This window comes from Anas acuta, chromosome 6 (genome assembly GCF_963932015.1).
Source record: "Anas acuta chromosome 6, bAnaAcu1.1, whole genome shotgun sequence".
Lineage (NCBI taxonomy): Eukaryota > Metazoa > Chordata > Aves > Anseriformes > Anatidae > Anas > Anas acuta.
In genome coordinates, this window is record NC_088984.1 from 35,584,800 (window position 1) to 35,598,893 (window position 14,094).

The 14,094-nt window shown below is 37.9% G+C and overlaps 2 protein-coding genes across 4 annotated transcripts in view; one reads left to right on the top strand and one right to left on the bottom strand.

Annotated features, from left to right (window-relative positions):
• The window catches only part of HIBCH (3-hydroxyisobutyryl-CoA hydrolase), a 41,315-nt gene extending 29,468 nt beyond the window's left edge, over positions 1 to 11,847 (bottom strand). The window contains exons 1-6 of one of the 3 annotated variants that reach the window (XM_068686521.1): positions 11,714 to 11,847; positions 10,868 to 10,910; positions 9,997 to 10,137; positions 8,675 to 8,759; positions 7,696 to 7,776; positions 6,100 to 6,152 (exon numbers count right to left, since the gene is read on the bottom strand). In XM_068686521.1, the coding sequence (XP_068542622.1) occupies positions 6,100 to 6,152; positions 7,696 to 7,776; positions 8,675 to 8,759; positions 9,997 to 10,137; positions 10,868 to 10,910; positions 11,714 to 11,745 (435 nt within the window). In that variant the 5' untranslated portion in view covers positions 11,746 to 11,847. Of the gene's footprint in view, positions 1 to 6,099; positions 6,153 to 7,695; positions 7,777 to 8,674; positions 8,760 to 9,996; positions 10,138 to 10,731; positions 10,911 to 11,713 lie in introns of those variants that run through there. The other 2 variants (XM_068686522.1, XM_068686523.1) reach the window with 2 other exon arrangements.
• Positions 11,848 to 11,949: 102 nt separating this feature from the next.
• MFSD6 (major facilitator superfamily domain containing 6) overlaps positions 11,950 to 14,094 on the top strand; it is a 38,566-nt gene continuing 36,421 nt past the window's right edge. Inside the window, exon 1 of the mRNA XM_068686508.1 lies at positions 11,950 to 12,120. The gene's annotated coding sequence lies outside the window, so the exon portion shown is untranslated. The remainder of the gene's footprint in view (positions 12,121 to 14,094) is intronic.

The window sequence follows — 14,094 nt, forward strand, 5'->3', positions numbered from 1 at the left end:
AAGCACAGACAACAAATGGACAAGAAGTTTCTGTATGGTACACAAGCATGAGTTTCTAGGGGAGCCAGAGAGAGGAAAGGAGAGAAAGAGAGAATAGGAAAGCAGATTATCCAGGTTTAGTATGTCAATATTCCAGGCAGATTCTAGGGCATAAATTAAAAAAAAAAAAACAACCTGACTGCAGATATTTTAATAGTGTGAAGGCTCTAGCTTTTCAGAATGTTGTAAGGTAAAGTTTCACCAAAATGCCAAGCTTAAGTTGAAATAAAACACTGCAAACTCCCTCCAAAAAGTTATTTATTATAAGTTTTGAAAAGCTTATATTGTTTAAAGCAAACTAAAAACCTAAAAGAGAAATATTCCACTTTTTCTGGAAGAGCATTAAAATGTTATTGTACCTCCACATCAAACCCTTCTTAAGTCCTCACGTGGACAAGTGGACTCTACTTGATGCAACAGCCAATAAATATGGAGCAAAGATGCAAACTTCACCTAAGCGAATTTCTGTTTAAAGACCTATGTGTCAGGTCCTAAGACCTGCTTTATAACAATATAAGCAACCAGAATCTTTTGCTGAAAATCAAGTGGCGCTGACACACACGTACAAAGTTAAATATGAGCACTAAGCTCACACTTTTCTACAACAACGTAAAAGGCTGCGGGAATTTTGAATCTGTAGCCCAGAAGGGAAGAATGGTCCGATATGCAACAGGAGGAGTTTTTCCAAACTGCAGAGTAGGTTCAGGGATTTGCTTGCATCTGATTCTCTGGAACCTCTAAACAGCCCTGTGGCTTACATTAAATTGACGTTATCACTCAGTAAGCAACATTATGAAAAAAATTCATATTCTGAGCTGCAAAGTTTATGATGCCGAGAAAACATAGCCTAGATGATATCACTATTAAATGAAGAGCACAATTACCTGGAAGCATTTTAAGATATCAGCAATTTGCAGCCAAACTGAGACAGCACCTCTACTGAGGTCATACAAGAGCCAATCATTAATAAAGTTTTATTTGGTATTTTTCATTAGCTTTTTGGATGAGGAAATAACAAGGGATTTGTTTGTTTGTTGTTTTTTTGTTTGTTTTGTTTTTAATATACGTATAGATATAATTTCCAAATTACATTTTGGGAAGGTATTATTACTTTGAAGGGCAGAGATCAGAATTCAAAACCATCTCACATCAGAGAAATGGTGGAACAAGATCAGACAGATATAAATGAAATGAAATCAACTACATCTGCAAAAGTAAAATCAAATGCAACGTTGCAAGCATGCAATGTGTTGCAAATTTGTTTGCAACACATTGCTTGTGTTGCAAACAAATGCCTTAAAGCTTTCCAGACCTGAAACCAACTAGGAACTTAATAGAAACAGTAACAAAATGCTGCTGCAAAAAAAATTGACTTCAGACACTGTGCTAGAGCAGGCACCAAAGGGTGGAACTGTACCCACTTAGCCTAGATTTACCACAGCTGGGAAGCCTAACCAGCTTGATGTGGTGGAGCTACAAAAGGCAATGCCAGGTGATACAATGCTTAGGTTTATTCAAGGAGGAAGTAAGTGCTTGTTTGTTTTTTTAATAGTCTTTCAGGAAAAGCATAGCTTGCTGAGGTTGATGCTGACATACAAGTTCTGTTCAAGGAAGAACTAAATATTGGTAAAAGGTAAGTGACAAGGAACTATGCTGTGACAGAAGTTTACATTCTGCAAGCAAAAAGAGGTAAGAATAATGGCTTTAAGAGTACGTAGATGTGGTGGCTTCCTAGCATCTGATGTTTTAGGAGGCTTTGGTTTGCGTGAGTTACTTGTGATAGAATACTTCTATCCTATATAGAGGATAATCATTCTGCTCTACTTGGTGCTAATGAATTCCCCAGTTGAAACACAGTCTGGTTTTTGGTAATGAACTGTAAAGTACACAAATTAGAGAGATTCCAGAGGATTGCAAGAAGACAAAGGGAATTAATCTATAGTAAAGACTACAGAACTAGTCTTTTCCCAGTTAAAGTGAGATGGCTGGGAGAAAGGAAAGTATTTCGAAATGCTCTTAGAGAGCTGTGATTAAGGAATATATTGACTACATACACTGAAGGCTTAAATTAGACACTAGGGAAATCACGAAAGAGTAATTAAGTAGTAGGGTAGGATGTCTAGAAAAACTGAATTCCTGATGATAGAAACTTCTGAACGCATTAGGTGGAAATCTCCTAAGCTCTCATCACTCTATATTTCACACTACTTCAAAGTGCAAAAGAATAATCTCAAGGATCCTCTGTACTTCTGTAATCTGAATCTCAATGTATGTGTCATTATTACCCGAGTGACTAAGGCAGGATCAAACAGTATTTTAAACTCTCTAATAGCCACCTTGAAGACACTTTACCTAAGTGCCTTAGATGTAGACTCTCACTTTCAAAGCCCTTGCTTAAAAAAACTGTGCTGATGTGTGTGCTGACAAAAGTAATAGAAAGCCACTTGTGAATCCGGAGAGACAAACAATGAGTCTTCTCAGAACTGCAATAAATATAGCTGAGATCTTTTTCTACTGAGGAGAGAACAAAGCAGGCAGCAGTTCGTGCTGCTACTGCCGTCACCAACTAGGCCTAAAAGCTGAGGGTGCAGGGCCGTGGAAACAAGGTTGAGTGACTTCTGTTTCTCAAAGTTGCAAACTATATTCAAATTCCAGCTTCCTATTTCTCTCTCTAAACATGTATTTAACATTTTGTTATTAAACGAAAGGGCACACCCTTTAACAGCAAATGTGGAATTTAAAATTTATTTCACCTTTTTTTTTTTTTTTAGTAAAACGCCATCATTTTTGCTTCGTAAGATATTCTTTTCACTCAAACCTACTGCCCTGAAGCAGAATAAGTACGAAAAGATTAAAAGACAGACTTATGTGGAATTCCAATTCATGATGAACTATAGAGTACATACAAAAAGGTGCAGAGAACAAGCTCCACAGCCCCATCTGTTGGCTAATTAAGCTCTCCAGAGTATCACCTACCAGACTCTAAAGAACACAATTGAAGTGGAACCAGTTCATTTTTTGGAATACAATTCCAAGTTTATCACAAATCTAAGATACATGCAAATCAACAGCGAATTTTATTACCTGAGTAGTAATAACTGAGTTTCTAATACGCTGCTGGATTTTTTAACCAATTTTAAATTAGAACAACATTGCACTCAATATGCATGGTGCTACAAAGGCATACCTGCATTTCTGAGCATGGCTGAAATTGATGTGGTTGCATTTTTATTCACAGATAAATGGTGTAGAGTGAAATTGAAGCGTTTAAGAGGGGTCTCAAGACTTTTAAGCCCAAGCTTAAACCACTTGCTTTTAAAGCTAAAGACCTAAACATGGTTTGTTTTTAATGACAGTTACTGTGGTTCACAAATGACAAATACTTCTAGCTCCCGCTCACTTGCAGGGACTAAGCCAGATTTTGAGCATATGAAATAAATTAAATATGACCTTATTGTGTCAAAAACATAGGTCCCTAATGTTTGAGTGATTTAAAACAAATCATCTAATTACCACAAATAGAATAACTCCTTTGTATGAATGCAGTTTCAGTGAATAATTAGAGTAGGATAGAGAACTTCTTTGCAACAAGCAAAACAAGGTAAGAGGATAAACGTGACCAGGTTTGTTCCAGTGGTTTTAATCTAAAAATCTTACTGCAGTGCACCTATTTTAACCACAATAGAAAAGAGCTGCTGCAAGCTTATTTTGGTTAAGGCCAGGAGTGATGGGGGTTCCCCATGCTGACAACACTGATGGAAGAAGGCGGATAAAGAAGGAAGCTAGCACACCTTTCCTGCTTGAACATTAGTGATTTGTCTAAATGGACCAATCTGGCAGAGGTAGCTAAAAGGAACGCAGCTCAAAACTGTCACAGACCACACACACAAAAATTAACAGGCATTGAAAAATAGTGCTGCCAACCTCCTGTGTTAAACTATCAGTAGATACTTCCATGTACTGTGAGGAGAAAAAAAGTGTGTTGATTAAAAAAAAAAACAAAAACATGCATTCCTGTAAGAAGGGCATTAAAGGACATTATCTCAGAGTAAACTGCAGCTCCACTAACACTGCTAAATAAATAGCATTCAAGGTTATATGAAAGTTTAAAAGCAGTCCATAAACTGACACTGAACTTTTCTTCCCCTACCTTAGATTGCATACTTTTTCAACCAAAACTGTATTTTTTTTAATCATACTGACATGAAAGACAACCACGACTTAAGTGTGGGATCTTGAGGTGATACCACAAAGTTTCAAATCTAACACAAGGACTAAAATCCTGGCTCTCAGACCCAGCCAAAGAGTGGGCAACAGAACCCTGTATGCTTTAACAGAAATGAAGTGTGTATATTCAGGCTTTGGAATGATATGTTTGTTCCATCTTTTTATTTTTTTTTTTTAATTTCAGAAAGCCCACTGCAAGAAAAGGCAAAATGCCTCTCGTGAAATAGTATTTTAGGCTATTATACCAAAATAATGTTTTAGAGAACTGCAAGACAAAAGTACTTCATTGAAAGCTGTTGAGGTCTTCCATGCTCATGCCTCTACTTGTGTTAAACTTTGCCTACAGCAAACACCTGATGAGATTCCTTAAAACATTGAAAAGGAATGCAGTAGAACAGAAGCTGCAGTGTAAGAAAGTGTAAAAGTCAGAAGGAGAACAAAAATGCTTGTAGAGTAGCTCTCAAAAAGAAAAAAAACAAAAACAACACAAACAAAGAAGAAACCCTGGAGGTGACATACCTGGACAAGTAGGCCAGGTCTTCTCTTTCTATCTTTTCTATCTTTTTCTATTTTCTCTTTCTGAGCAAGATAACATACCTCTCTAGTCATCAGGTCCTGCAGTGAAAGGTCCCCTTAGCTGTTGAGTAGCTGCATAACATCTTAAGATCTACGTCTTGTTTCAAATGTCTTTATTAAATAAAACTATATAGGCCTCTGTAGAACAGATGAAAGAAACTGTTCCTTCCTAGAAGGAAGTTACTCTCTTATATTCCAGCTGCATAAGTTGAGCAATAAATACCATCAACTTCATATCATAAGCAGATGTTAAAAACAAAACCAGAAACTCCACTGGCTTAATGAGCTGGTAGCATACACATTGAAGCAGCTTTCCAGCATAACTATTGACACTGCGTAATAGAGATCCTTTAAATCTTCACTTTCAGCAGCAAGAAAAAAATTATCTGTCAAGAACTGTATTGAAGCAGTTGTAATTAGCAGTCCAGGAATACCTGTCATCACCCATAAATCTAAGTGACAATATGGCAGACAGACATCACTGTCAAACTCATTGTTCAAAATAACTCCAGATTATTGTACTCTGTTCCCTACTATGATGCACTTATATCCAACAGATGTCAAACTGAAGTGAACAGCATTTCAGCATGTAGAAAAGCATCGTACTGCCATTTACTACCTACTCACAGTATTTAGAGCCAACAATTGCTAAAGCAACTATTAGCACTGACTATAACTAGCAATGTGACGGAGTCCCCTCCGTTCGTATGCTTTGGAAACAAGATGTGACCTTGGAGAAGGATATCAGGATCCTGTAGCTTATGATCTGGGAGTACTGCAGAGGTGAGTCTGCAGATGCATTTCCCAGTCAGTTCATAGGAAAATGTAGAATTCTCTTTAACAGATGCTCATAACAAGCTTTGAGATTTTTTCCATTTTTTTCAAAGACTTGCCTTTTAGATGTATATTTATATAGTTCTATTTTCTAATAAATGTTGAGTAGAAAATTATTCAACTCTTGTATAATCCAGGAACCCACACTGAAGTGTTCTGAAAACCTTTGGGTGGTGTTTGCTACAGTGACAAGATTGTGCTCTTTTCTCAAGCCTACTGGCAGATCCTCAGAGGAAGCAGTTGCAGTAGCTACCAAAGAACAGCAGAAGAACAGCAAGGTAGTCTGACAAGCTAGATACAAAAAGGTTGGATTTAAATGTTTGTTCTTAAATTGAAATGTTTGACACACTTCATGCAACTCAAGTACGCCACGTCACATTACTTCAAAACAAATTCTATTAGATATAACACCAAGGTACTTACCCCTCCCATTGTAATGCCATCAATAAGTGCCACATAAGGTTTCTTGCAAGTGCCTACAAGAAATGTAAAAAAAAAAAATAAATAATTGTAATTTCTCCAAAAGAATGACTAACCATATGCATGACAACTTCCTCATGTCTTATTTCAGCAAGAGCAAAAAAAAAAAAAAATAGCAAATTAAACAAAATATCAACTTACAATGAAGCTTCTTCACATAATTATTAAGCAGGGGAAAGACATACCAGTGAGTGGCTTACTACATTCCTAGTGTTGTAAGAGAACACGAAACATCAGATGGCTTGCTATGTGAGCATCTGATAATCCAGCCATATCTGGCTATTACAAATAATTTTGTAACAAGTTAGGGTGAAAGGGGAACTGTTGTGTCTATCTCACAGCTTGGAGTAAGAGCATAGAGCATGTACCAGTACATCAGTACAAAGTCAGATTCATTGGTAGATTTAAGCCAAAATGTGACTGAACTACTACAATATGAACATGTTCTGTCTTGCCAAGTCTGCTGCATGTTACCCATGTGTGGCACACGTCAAGATGTTGCCCTAAAGCACTACAGTTTTATTTGTCAGCTTTATCTGTTGGAGCTCATAGAAATTATGAAACTAAAGATCTGATGCTGTCAATTACTGTTTACAGAAAGATTCAGAAGCCTTCCGAGAATGAAATTGCTGCTTCATATTTATCGTTTTCAGGTCAGACAAAGTTGAATTAGATTGCTGATAGAAGTATCTGCTACAATAGTTGTTTTCTGTAGCAACTATAGATTATTGTGTGTTTTTTTTTCTAAAAAAAAAAAAAAAAAAAAACTATTTTACAAGGCACTTCAATCCTCCAAGTCGATAGAAACTGCGAGAACTGAATTTTTAACTCTGTTCTTGCATCAACTTACAAGCTAGAACATGGACTCTCGATGTTAGACTTTGAACTAAGTTTCTACAGAAGTATGTCTGCAAATGCAGTGGAAACAGCTCCTCTGTGTAATTGAAGTTCTAAAATACAATATAAAAATATTTCTTTTTAGTAGAAGTTTCGATCCTAAAGGAATACGATCATACCAGATTTACCCAAAATCTGGGTTTTGTAATTATATTGAATTATAGGAATAATATACACTAATCAATTACAAAAAAAAAACAAAAAAAAAAAAAAAAAAAAAACTGAGGTATATAGTCTTTAACTGTTTGCCATAGCAATATTAAGATTTTTCCATGACACCTTAAATATTTTCTTTGCTGGAGACAGGAAGGTACATAAAAATGCTAATTCTAATAACTATTACTTTATACTCTTTTGATAACTTCAGTTATTATGCAACATTTTCACCTCTTTTCCTGCAGTGACTAATAGTGGATACTTCTAATCAATGTTTAAAAATCCGAACTTTATTCAACTGAAATATGTTCGAAGAAGTTTCTTCTGATCTTAACACTCAACCCTTGATTTTCATCCAAAAGAATATCACTTACTCTAATATTCTATTATCTATATTTTATAGACAAGCAAAGAGAGAAAGTAAATTTATATTCAAAGTCATTGTTATGAAAACGATACAGTTCAAAAACTTGCTGTTAAACATACCAATGGCATTGTTCAGGGTATATTCTTCTCTGAAGAAATCTTGTGCCAGTTTATCTCCAACTTTTCCTGCATCTGTGATGGCTTAAGAGAAACAAAAATTCTAAAGGTAACTAATGTTAATAGAACACACAAATACAAGTACAAAAATCAGTATTGCATGATAAAAAAAAAAAAAACTTGTCCTGCAGCAGTCAACAGCAACTTAATCCTGCTTTATTTTACTTGAGCAAACAAATTTATCAAATTTAAATATGAACAGCTATCCATTTTGAGTCCCTTCCATTATGCTGGAGAGTTGAGAGACTGCAGTCTATTTTCTACGCTATGGAACCCCTCCTAGTGGTTGTCAGTCTGGTCTGTAGTATTTCATATTAATATATGGAACAGTCACTTAAAACTGATTACACTGAAGACTGAATACTAAAAATGAGAAGCCAGTAAGAGTAGGGCATAATTTAACAATAACCTGTACTGCTTGATTACCTAGGATTTAAAACAACCGCCAATTCAAACAGTTTGGAGACTTTCTACCATTCATAGTTAAAGAATAATCACAAATACATTGATCACTGTAGCCAGCTACTTATCTAGCCAGCTCTGAGTCAAACATCAGAGAAATTATCCAATAAAGCTATCTGTTAGAACCCTTCAAATTTCTTGTAAATAAGCTGTCTTTAATGAAATGCTGGGAAGAAGAAGGACGAGACAAGAAACCTCTCAGTGACTGGCTGCTATCACCAGTTATTCATAAGCAAGAATTTGACATATCTTTCCCAGTTACTGTTTTGTGTTGACTGCTTTAATTTATTTACTGTGACTCAGGTAAACAGAGGCTTGCCACAGAACAGTGAGTTTAGTTGTGCCAACTTTTTCTAACACCTTGATGCACAGATGCTGTATGATGCTGTTGTCATGAGACAGCTGTTGGAACATTGCGTATAAAACAGTAAAAACTATTTAAAGTGACTGTAGCCCTTACCTCTGATGTCACCACCAGCACAAAAAGCTTTTCCTCCAGTTCCCTTTATGATTATTAGAAAAGTTTCAGGATCTTGCTCCCAAGCCTAAAGTGAGGCAAATGTTTCCACATAAGATTAAAATTCTAATTCAATATTCTTTTTCTGTATAGTATGATTCTTATTTTATTTTTTCAGAAAGATTGTTTTTAAAATGAAGTCTGAGAGCTACACACATTTGCTTAGGAGTTTCTAACTGCCACTCCATTGTCATATTCAACCCTGGTGGCAGAGATTTGCACAGCCACTTTGTGTATTTCAGAATGCCCAAGGACAGCTCCCATTCTCTGACGAAAAGCAGCACTCCCTAAAGCAGGGCCCTATATAAACCTGGATGGGAACACAATGCTGGGGGAGAAAGCTGGGAATAGAGAAGATACAGTAACTGTTTCAAGACAATTCATGGAAGTTTTGTGTATCTAAGATGTGCAGCAAGGAAAAGATCATTTAAATTGTGGATGGATATTTTCAAAATGATTGCAATCAATACCTGTCAAGGGCTGGATTAAGCCAATTTGTGCACAGACGCATCTGTGACAAGGTATTTCTGTCTACCAGCAGCTATACTTAAAATTACTCCACCTTTTAAGGTTGTGCATAAAACAAATCCAGTACTCAGTACTGCTCTAAATGTTCTTCAAAGAATGCGTAAGTTTGCAACATAACCATCTGTCAAAATATCAAGAGGCAGGTAACTGTCTAACAAGTACTGGTATTTAATATTTGACTTTCTGCATATGATGAACAACATCGTTAAATTAAAAAAGACTATTTGCATGCTTAAAATTTCACGTTACTTTACTGAGAAGCATTGTCCATAACTCCACAAGGCTCTTTTTTAGGGAATGAAACTAAAGCAACTTGCTTCATGATAATTTGTACCTTTTGTTTCAGCCACCCAACTTCCCAGCAAAACATGCACTCAACTCAGAGGCAACACCTCTGTACAGCTTAGAATATGTGCAGACTGACCAACTGGGTGTTGTGAACAGAAACATATAAACACTAGCTACTTGCCTTTAATTCTACTGCTTGCCTTTAATTCAGTCCTGGTGTTAATACAGGGGTCTTATCTATGCAGGTGCTAAAACTTCACGTTTTGTCTGACAGCTTTTTTCTTTGGTGTCTCTTCTTTCTAACCCGCTTGAAATTGTCTGTTCTTTTCCATCCTACACATCCGAGCTCATTAGCAAGTGTTCTCACAATTTAATTATTTAAATTGGTATGCTATGAAGTGTCAGAATGAATTTTAAAAGCAGTATCAGGTAACGTAACAGCTACTAACCTTTATTTGTGGATAAATTTGTTGGATCATAGAAAGATTTAGCGCATTGAGAGCCTTGGGTCTATTCAAAGTTATTATTCCTGCACCTCCTTTCTTTTCCAACAACACTTCATCTGAAGAACCAGTATGCTTACACATTTTCTGTAAGTGCAAAAACAAATAAAATAAATGTCTTAATGTCTTTGATGTCTTAAGTAACATACAAGAGCATTTATGGAAATATACTCTCAAAGCACACTATTTAAGATTATAAAAAGATGCGTTTTGAATTTCACACTAAGGCTTTCCCATTGTAATTCAAGTCATATTTGTATTTCTTATATGGTTCTCTTGGAGCCGCTTTATTATTCTGAAGGACTCTGACAAACCTCAGACAAGCTTTTGAGCTATATGCTCTTTGGCAATGACACTTGAGATACTAAACGATGAACTGTGGTGTTTAAAACTGACATTCAGAAAATACCTACAACAATTGCAGTTAAGAGTTTTGTATGTCCCTAGTGCTAGTTTGATACTGCAACCACAAATGTACATACAACTTCTTATGTAACTTCTAACAGTTGAGTTGGTTGCTAACCTATTTTCACAATTGAATTTCACATTCAAACTCAAAGTTGAATGATATTTAAGGAATATAAAGAAGCTAACATGGAAATTAACTATAAAATTAGGGAAAGCCAAATAACTGGGCTTTAGTTTATGGTTTAGTAGACACACAACAAAGTGCTCACATACATAGGCAATGTTCTGCCTGAATGGCATTCAGAAGCACCACACACACAGATTAGAAGTTGCATGTGTTGTCTGTCTCAGGTATGGAGTTAAACGTCCCAAGGGCTTCCAACTCAGTCAAAAACGATGTAGTTCTTACCAAATGCTGTAATATTACTTGCAGTCTGTTAAATGGCTTCAGTCTGAAAAAGAAATGTTAAAAACTAAAATTCTAAAACAGCTATACAACCCCCAAATGCACAGCTGAGCAAAGCTTTGTCAGAAAATTTCTAGACTTGGTTGCTCTACATTCTACTTTGTCTTAATCAAGTAATATTTTGATATCAAAGCAGTTGGAAGTATCATTGCATGTTGTTATATATAGATACCAACGTCAACTGCTAATGTTTTCATTGCATTTAAGCAATTGCAAGTTGTCTGGGTGCTAATATGACAAAGTAGGAGTTTGGGGGATGCTTGTCTGGAACTTTTAATACTTGTATTTTGAAAAAACAAACAAAAAAAAAAAACACCACAGTCCTGAGGCTTCCATTACACAAAGCCTGCTCTGGCTGTATTGCAAGTATGCACATTTAAGTAGGGTTTACGAAACAACTCGAGCAAAGTTAATGCTTGTGCTGCCAAGAGGAGATATCTGGCCATACCAAACTGTTTATAAAAGCAGGTTTTGAACCTGTTACTTAATTTAAGTAACAGACGTTTATTGTCGTTGTATTCTCCTGAGGAGAATAATAAAACCAGCATCCCCACACGCAGCAGGCGCGCTGGGATGAGGTGATTTTTAAGCTCCCTTCACGATCCCAGTAATTGTGTGATTTTATGGAAAGCGGCATTCGCAGGACTTCACGCCACAGCCACCATCATCACGTTATACCACGACGGGGGGGAAGCCGCGGGGGCTGAGGGCAGGGCGCGGGGCAGGCACCGAGCCCTGAGGCGACGCCATTTCGTGGGGGGGGGGGGGGGGCGGCCGCGCGGCCGTTACCTGGGCAGCGGCCGCAGCAGGCGGGCCGCCATGGCGGCTGCCGGCGCCGTCGCTCTCCGTCATGGGCCCCGGTACGGCGGGGCTGGGCGGGGCGGGAGCATGCGCGGCGCCTCAGCCCCGGCACGGGGGTGTTGTGACTCGTGTGGGGTTGGGGCTGGAGCCCCGCTGGGTCCCGCACCCTGTTAGATGTTCAGGGTGTCCGCCAGGCTGCGTGTGGCAGTGTGGTGCTGGCAGCTTGGTCTGGTGTTTGTGACCTCCATGTTCTGCCCCCCCCCCCCTCTGTGCCTCACAGGCTCTGTGCTGCCTGCTCGGCCATCGACGTGCCGCTGAGTGACTGAGGAGCTGAGCCCATGTGCCGCCACACCGCCAGGCAGGGCTGCTGTAAAGGGAGGAGGACCTCAAGGAAGGTAAAGGCAGGGACTGAGGAGGTGGTGTGGCTGCTGCACCAGTGGCAGCCAGACACAGCCCTGAGCTCAAACACAGCCTGCATTCAGAACAAATACACTCAAATCGCACTCAGGGAAATTGCGTTTTTTCAAATATAAGTGCGTTAAGACAATTCAATATATCGTTCATTAAGACAATTCAATATGTTCTCAATATAAGTTCATTAAGACAATTGAGGATTTACAGGCATCATACTAGTAGCCCATAATAATAAATTAACTTTTTATTCAGTGACTGTTACACTGCTCCATAGATTTTTATTTTTTTTAAGCTGACACATACCATCGTGAGACATCGAAAAGTATGGTGACCCATGGAGTAAATGGCACTGCGGTGCATTAGGTACATTAGTAGAAATGTAGCTTCACTATCTCAATGTAGCAAGTGCAGCACTTGATTTGTATCTGTATTGACAGCAAACAAGCAAACTTTGCAGCAAGTTTATTTTGCTGGAACAAAAAATCCACGCCTTCTGTAGCACTTCTGGAGAAGTCCCCAGAGGGCAGCCTTGCTCTTTATTTCTAGAAGTGATTCAGCCCCTGCTTGCAGCAGCGTCATCAGTATTGGCATTTCCGTTGTAGTAACTCGGGGCATATTAAATTTAGTTGTAAAAATCTTCATCAGGCTAAATAGACACAAGACAATACACGAAACGTTTCAGTATTATGCAGCCTCAGTTTTCAGTCTCGTACATTGTGGGGAAAAAATGACTGAGAGAACAGGACAGAAGGTGCTTTTGCAGGCTTTGGGAGCGTGCCTACTGCGAGCTAATTAACTGCAGGATTCATTAGGCCATCCGGACTATATAGACCTTTACTCATAGATCATATGGTTGTGAAAGATGCGGCCTATTAATGCTATCTTGACTATATAAAACCTTATATACTGTCTTACAGCAAGTTGCACACAATCAAATCTAAACCAACCTAAGCAACACCAAATTACCATGGTGGCCAAATCTGAACCCATATTTATATTTTTTATTTATATTTATACTTGTTAAGAGTGGGATAACTGCATCTCTTATGTAGGCCTAACCAGGTTATGGGGAGTTTGATAAGCAGATAATGTTTTTGTACTTAGTATCTGATACCTGAAAGTCTATATATTTCACTAGCAAATATGAACAGCGCCTTTCTATAGGGGAATCCTTTTGTTAGCATCGTTGTGGAAATGAAGAAATCGGTGCATGGAAGCTAATCGCAGGTAAGAGCGAGAGGAGTCTGTGAAACTCCTGGAAATGTCTTAATAAATTCCACCTGCACACGAAGGGGAAGGCTGTGATCAGGACATGATTACACAGGATGGCAGTGTCTAGGAGTTCAGAATAGAAGTCAGTGGTCTGATTCACCTTTTACTTATCCAGATTTTAATCTATTTCATCCTCTCCTGGCTTCAGTGTAAATAATGGTGTAGAGCCTTTCTTTGTTCTCTCCCAGCTGTATGTCTGATTTGGAACAAGAGTGGGGCCTGCTCATTTGTAGATAATGAAGTAACACAAGCATTGTCTTGCAACAGCTACCAATTTCTTTCCAGGGTGATGACACTGAATTTATGCTTAATGTTTTTTTTTTTCTTTTTTTTTTTCCTGTTGGTTTCGAGAAGGAGCTTTGGAGCCATATTTCTTGAGCCTTGTGTTCTACTTTATTTTAAAACATGCCACTGATGGCTTAAATTTACCTGTGTGTTTTTGTTTGTTTGTATGGAGCTCTGAAGAGTACTGCAGTTTTCTCACTGATAACCATTTGGTGCGTGCAAGCCAGTCCAAAGTTGGGTTCAAAAAGTAACTCAGATACCAGGGATTTTAGTAGTACTTCGCACCCTATTTTCTGCAGAGTGGAATGCCAAAGGGAAAACGCTTTCTAAAAAGAAAATAAAAGATTGCTATCCATAAAAGTAGTGAAAACATTGAAAATAATGGAATTTTATATGAG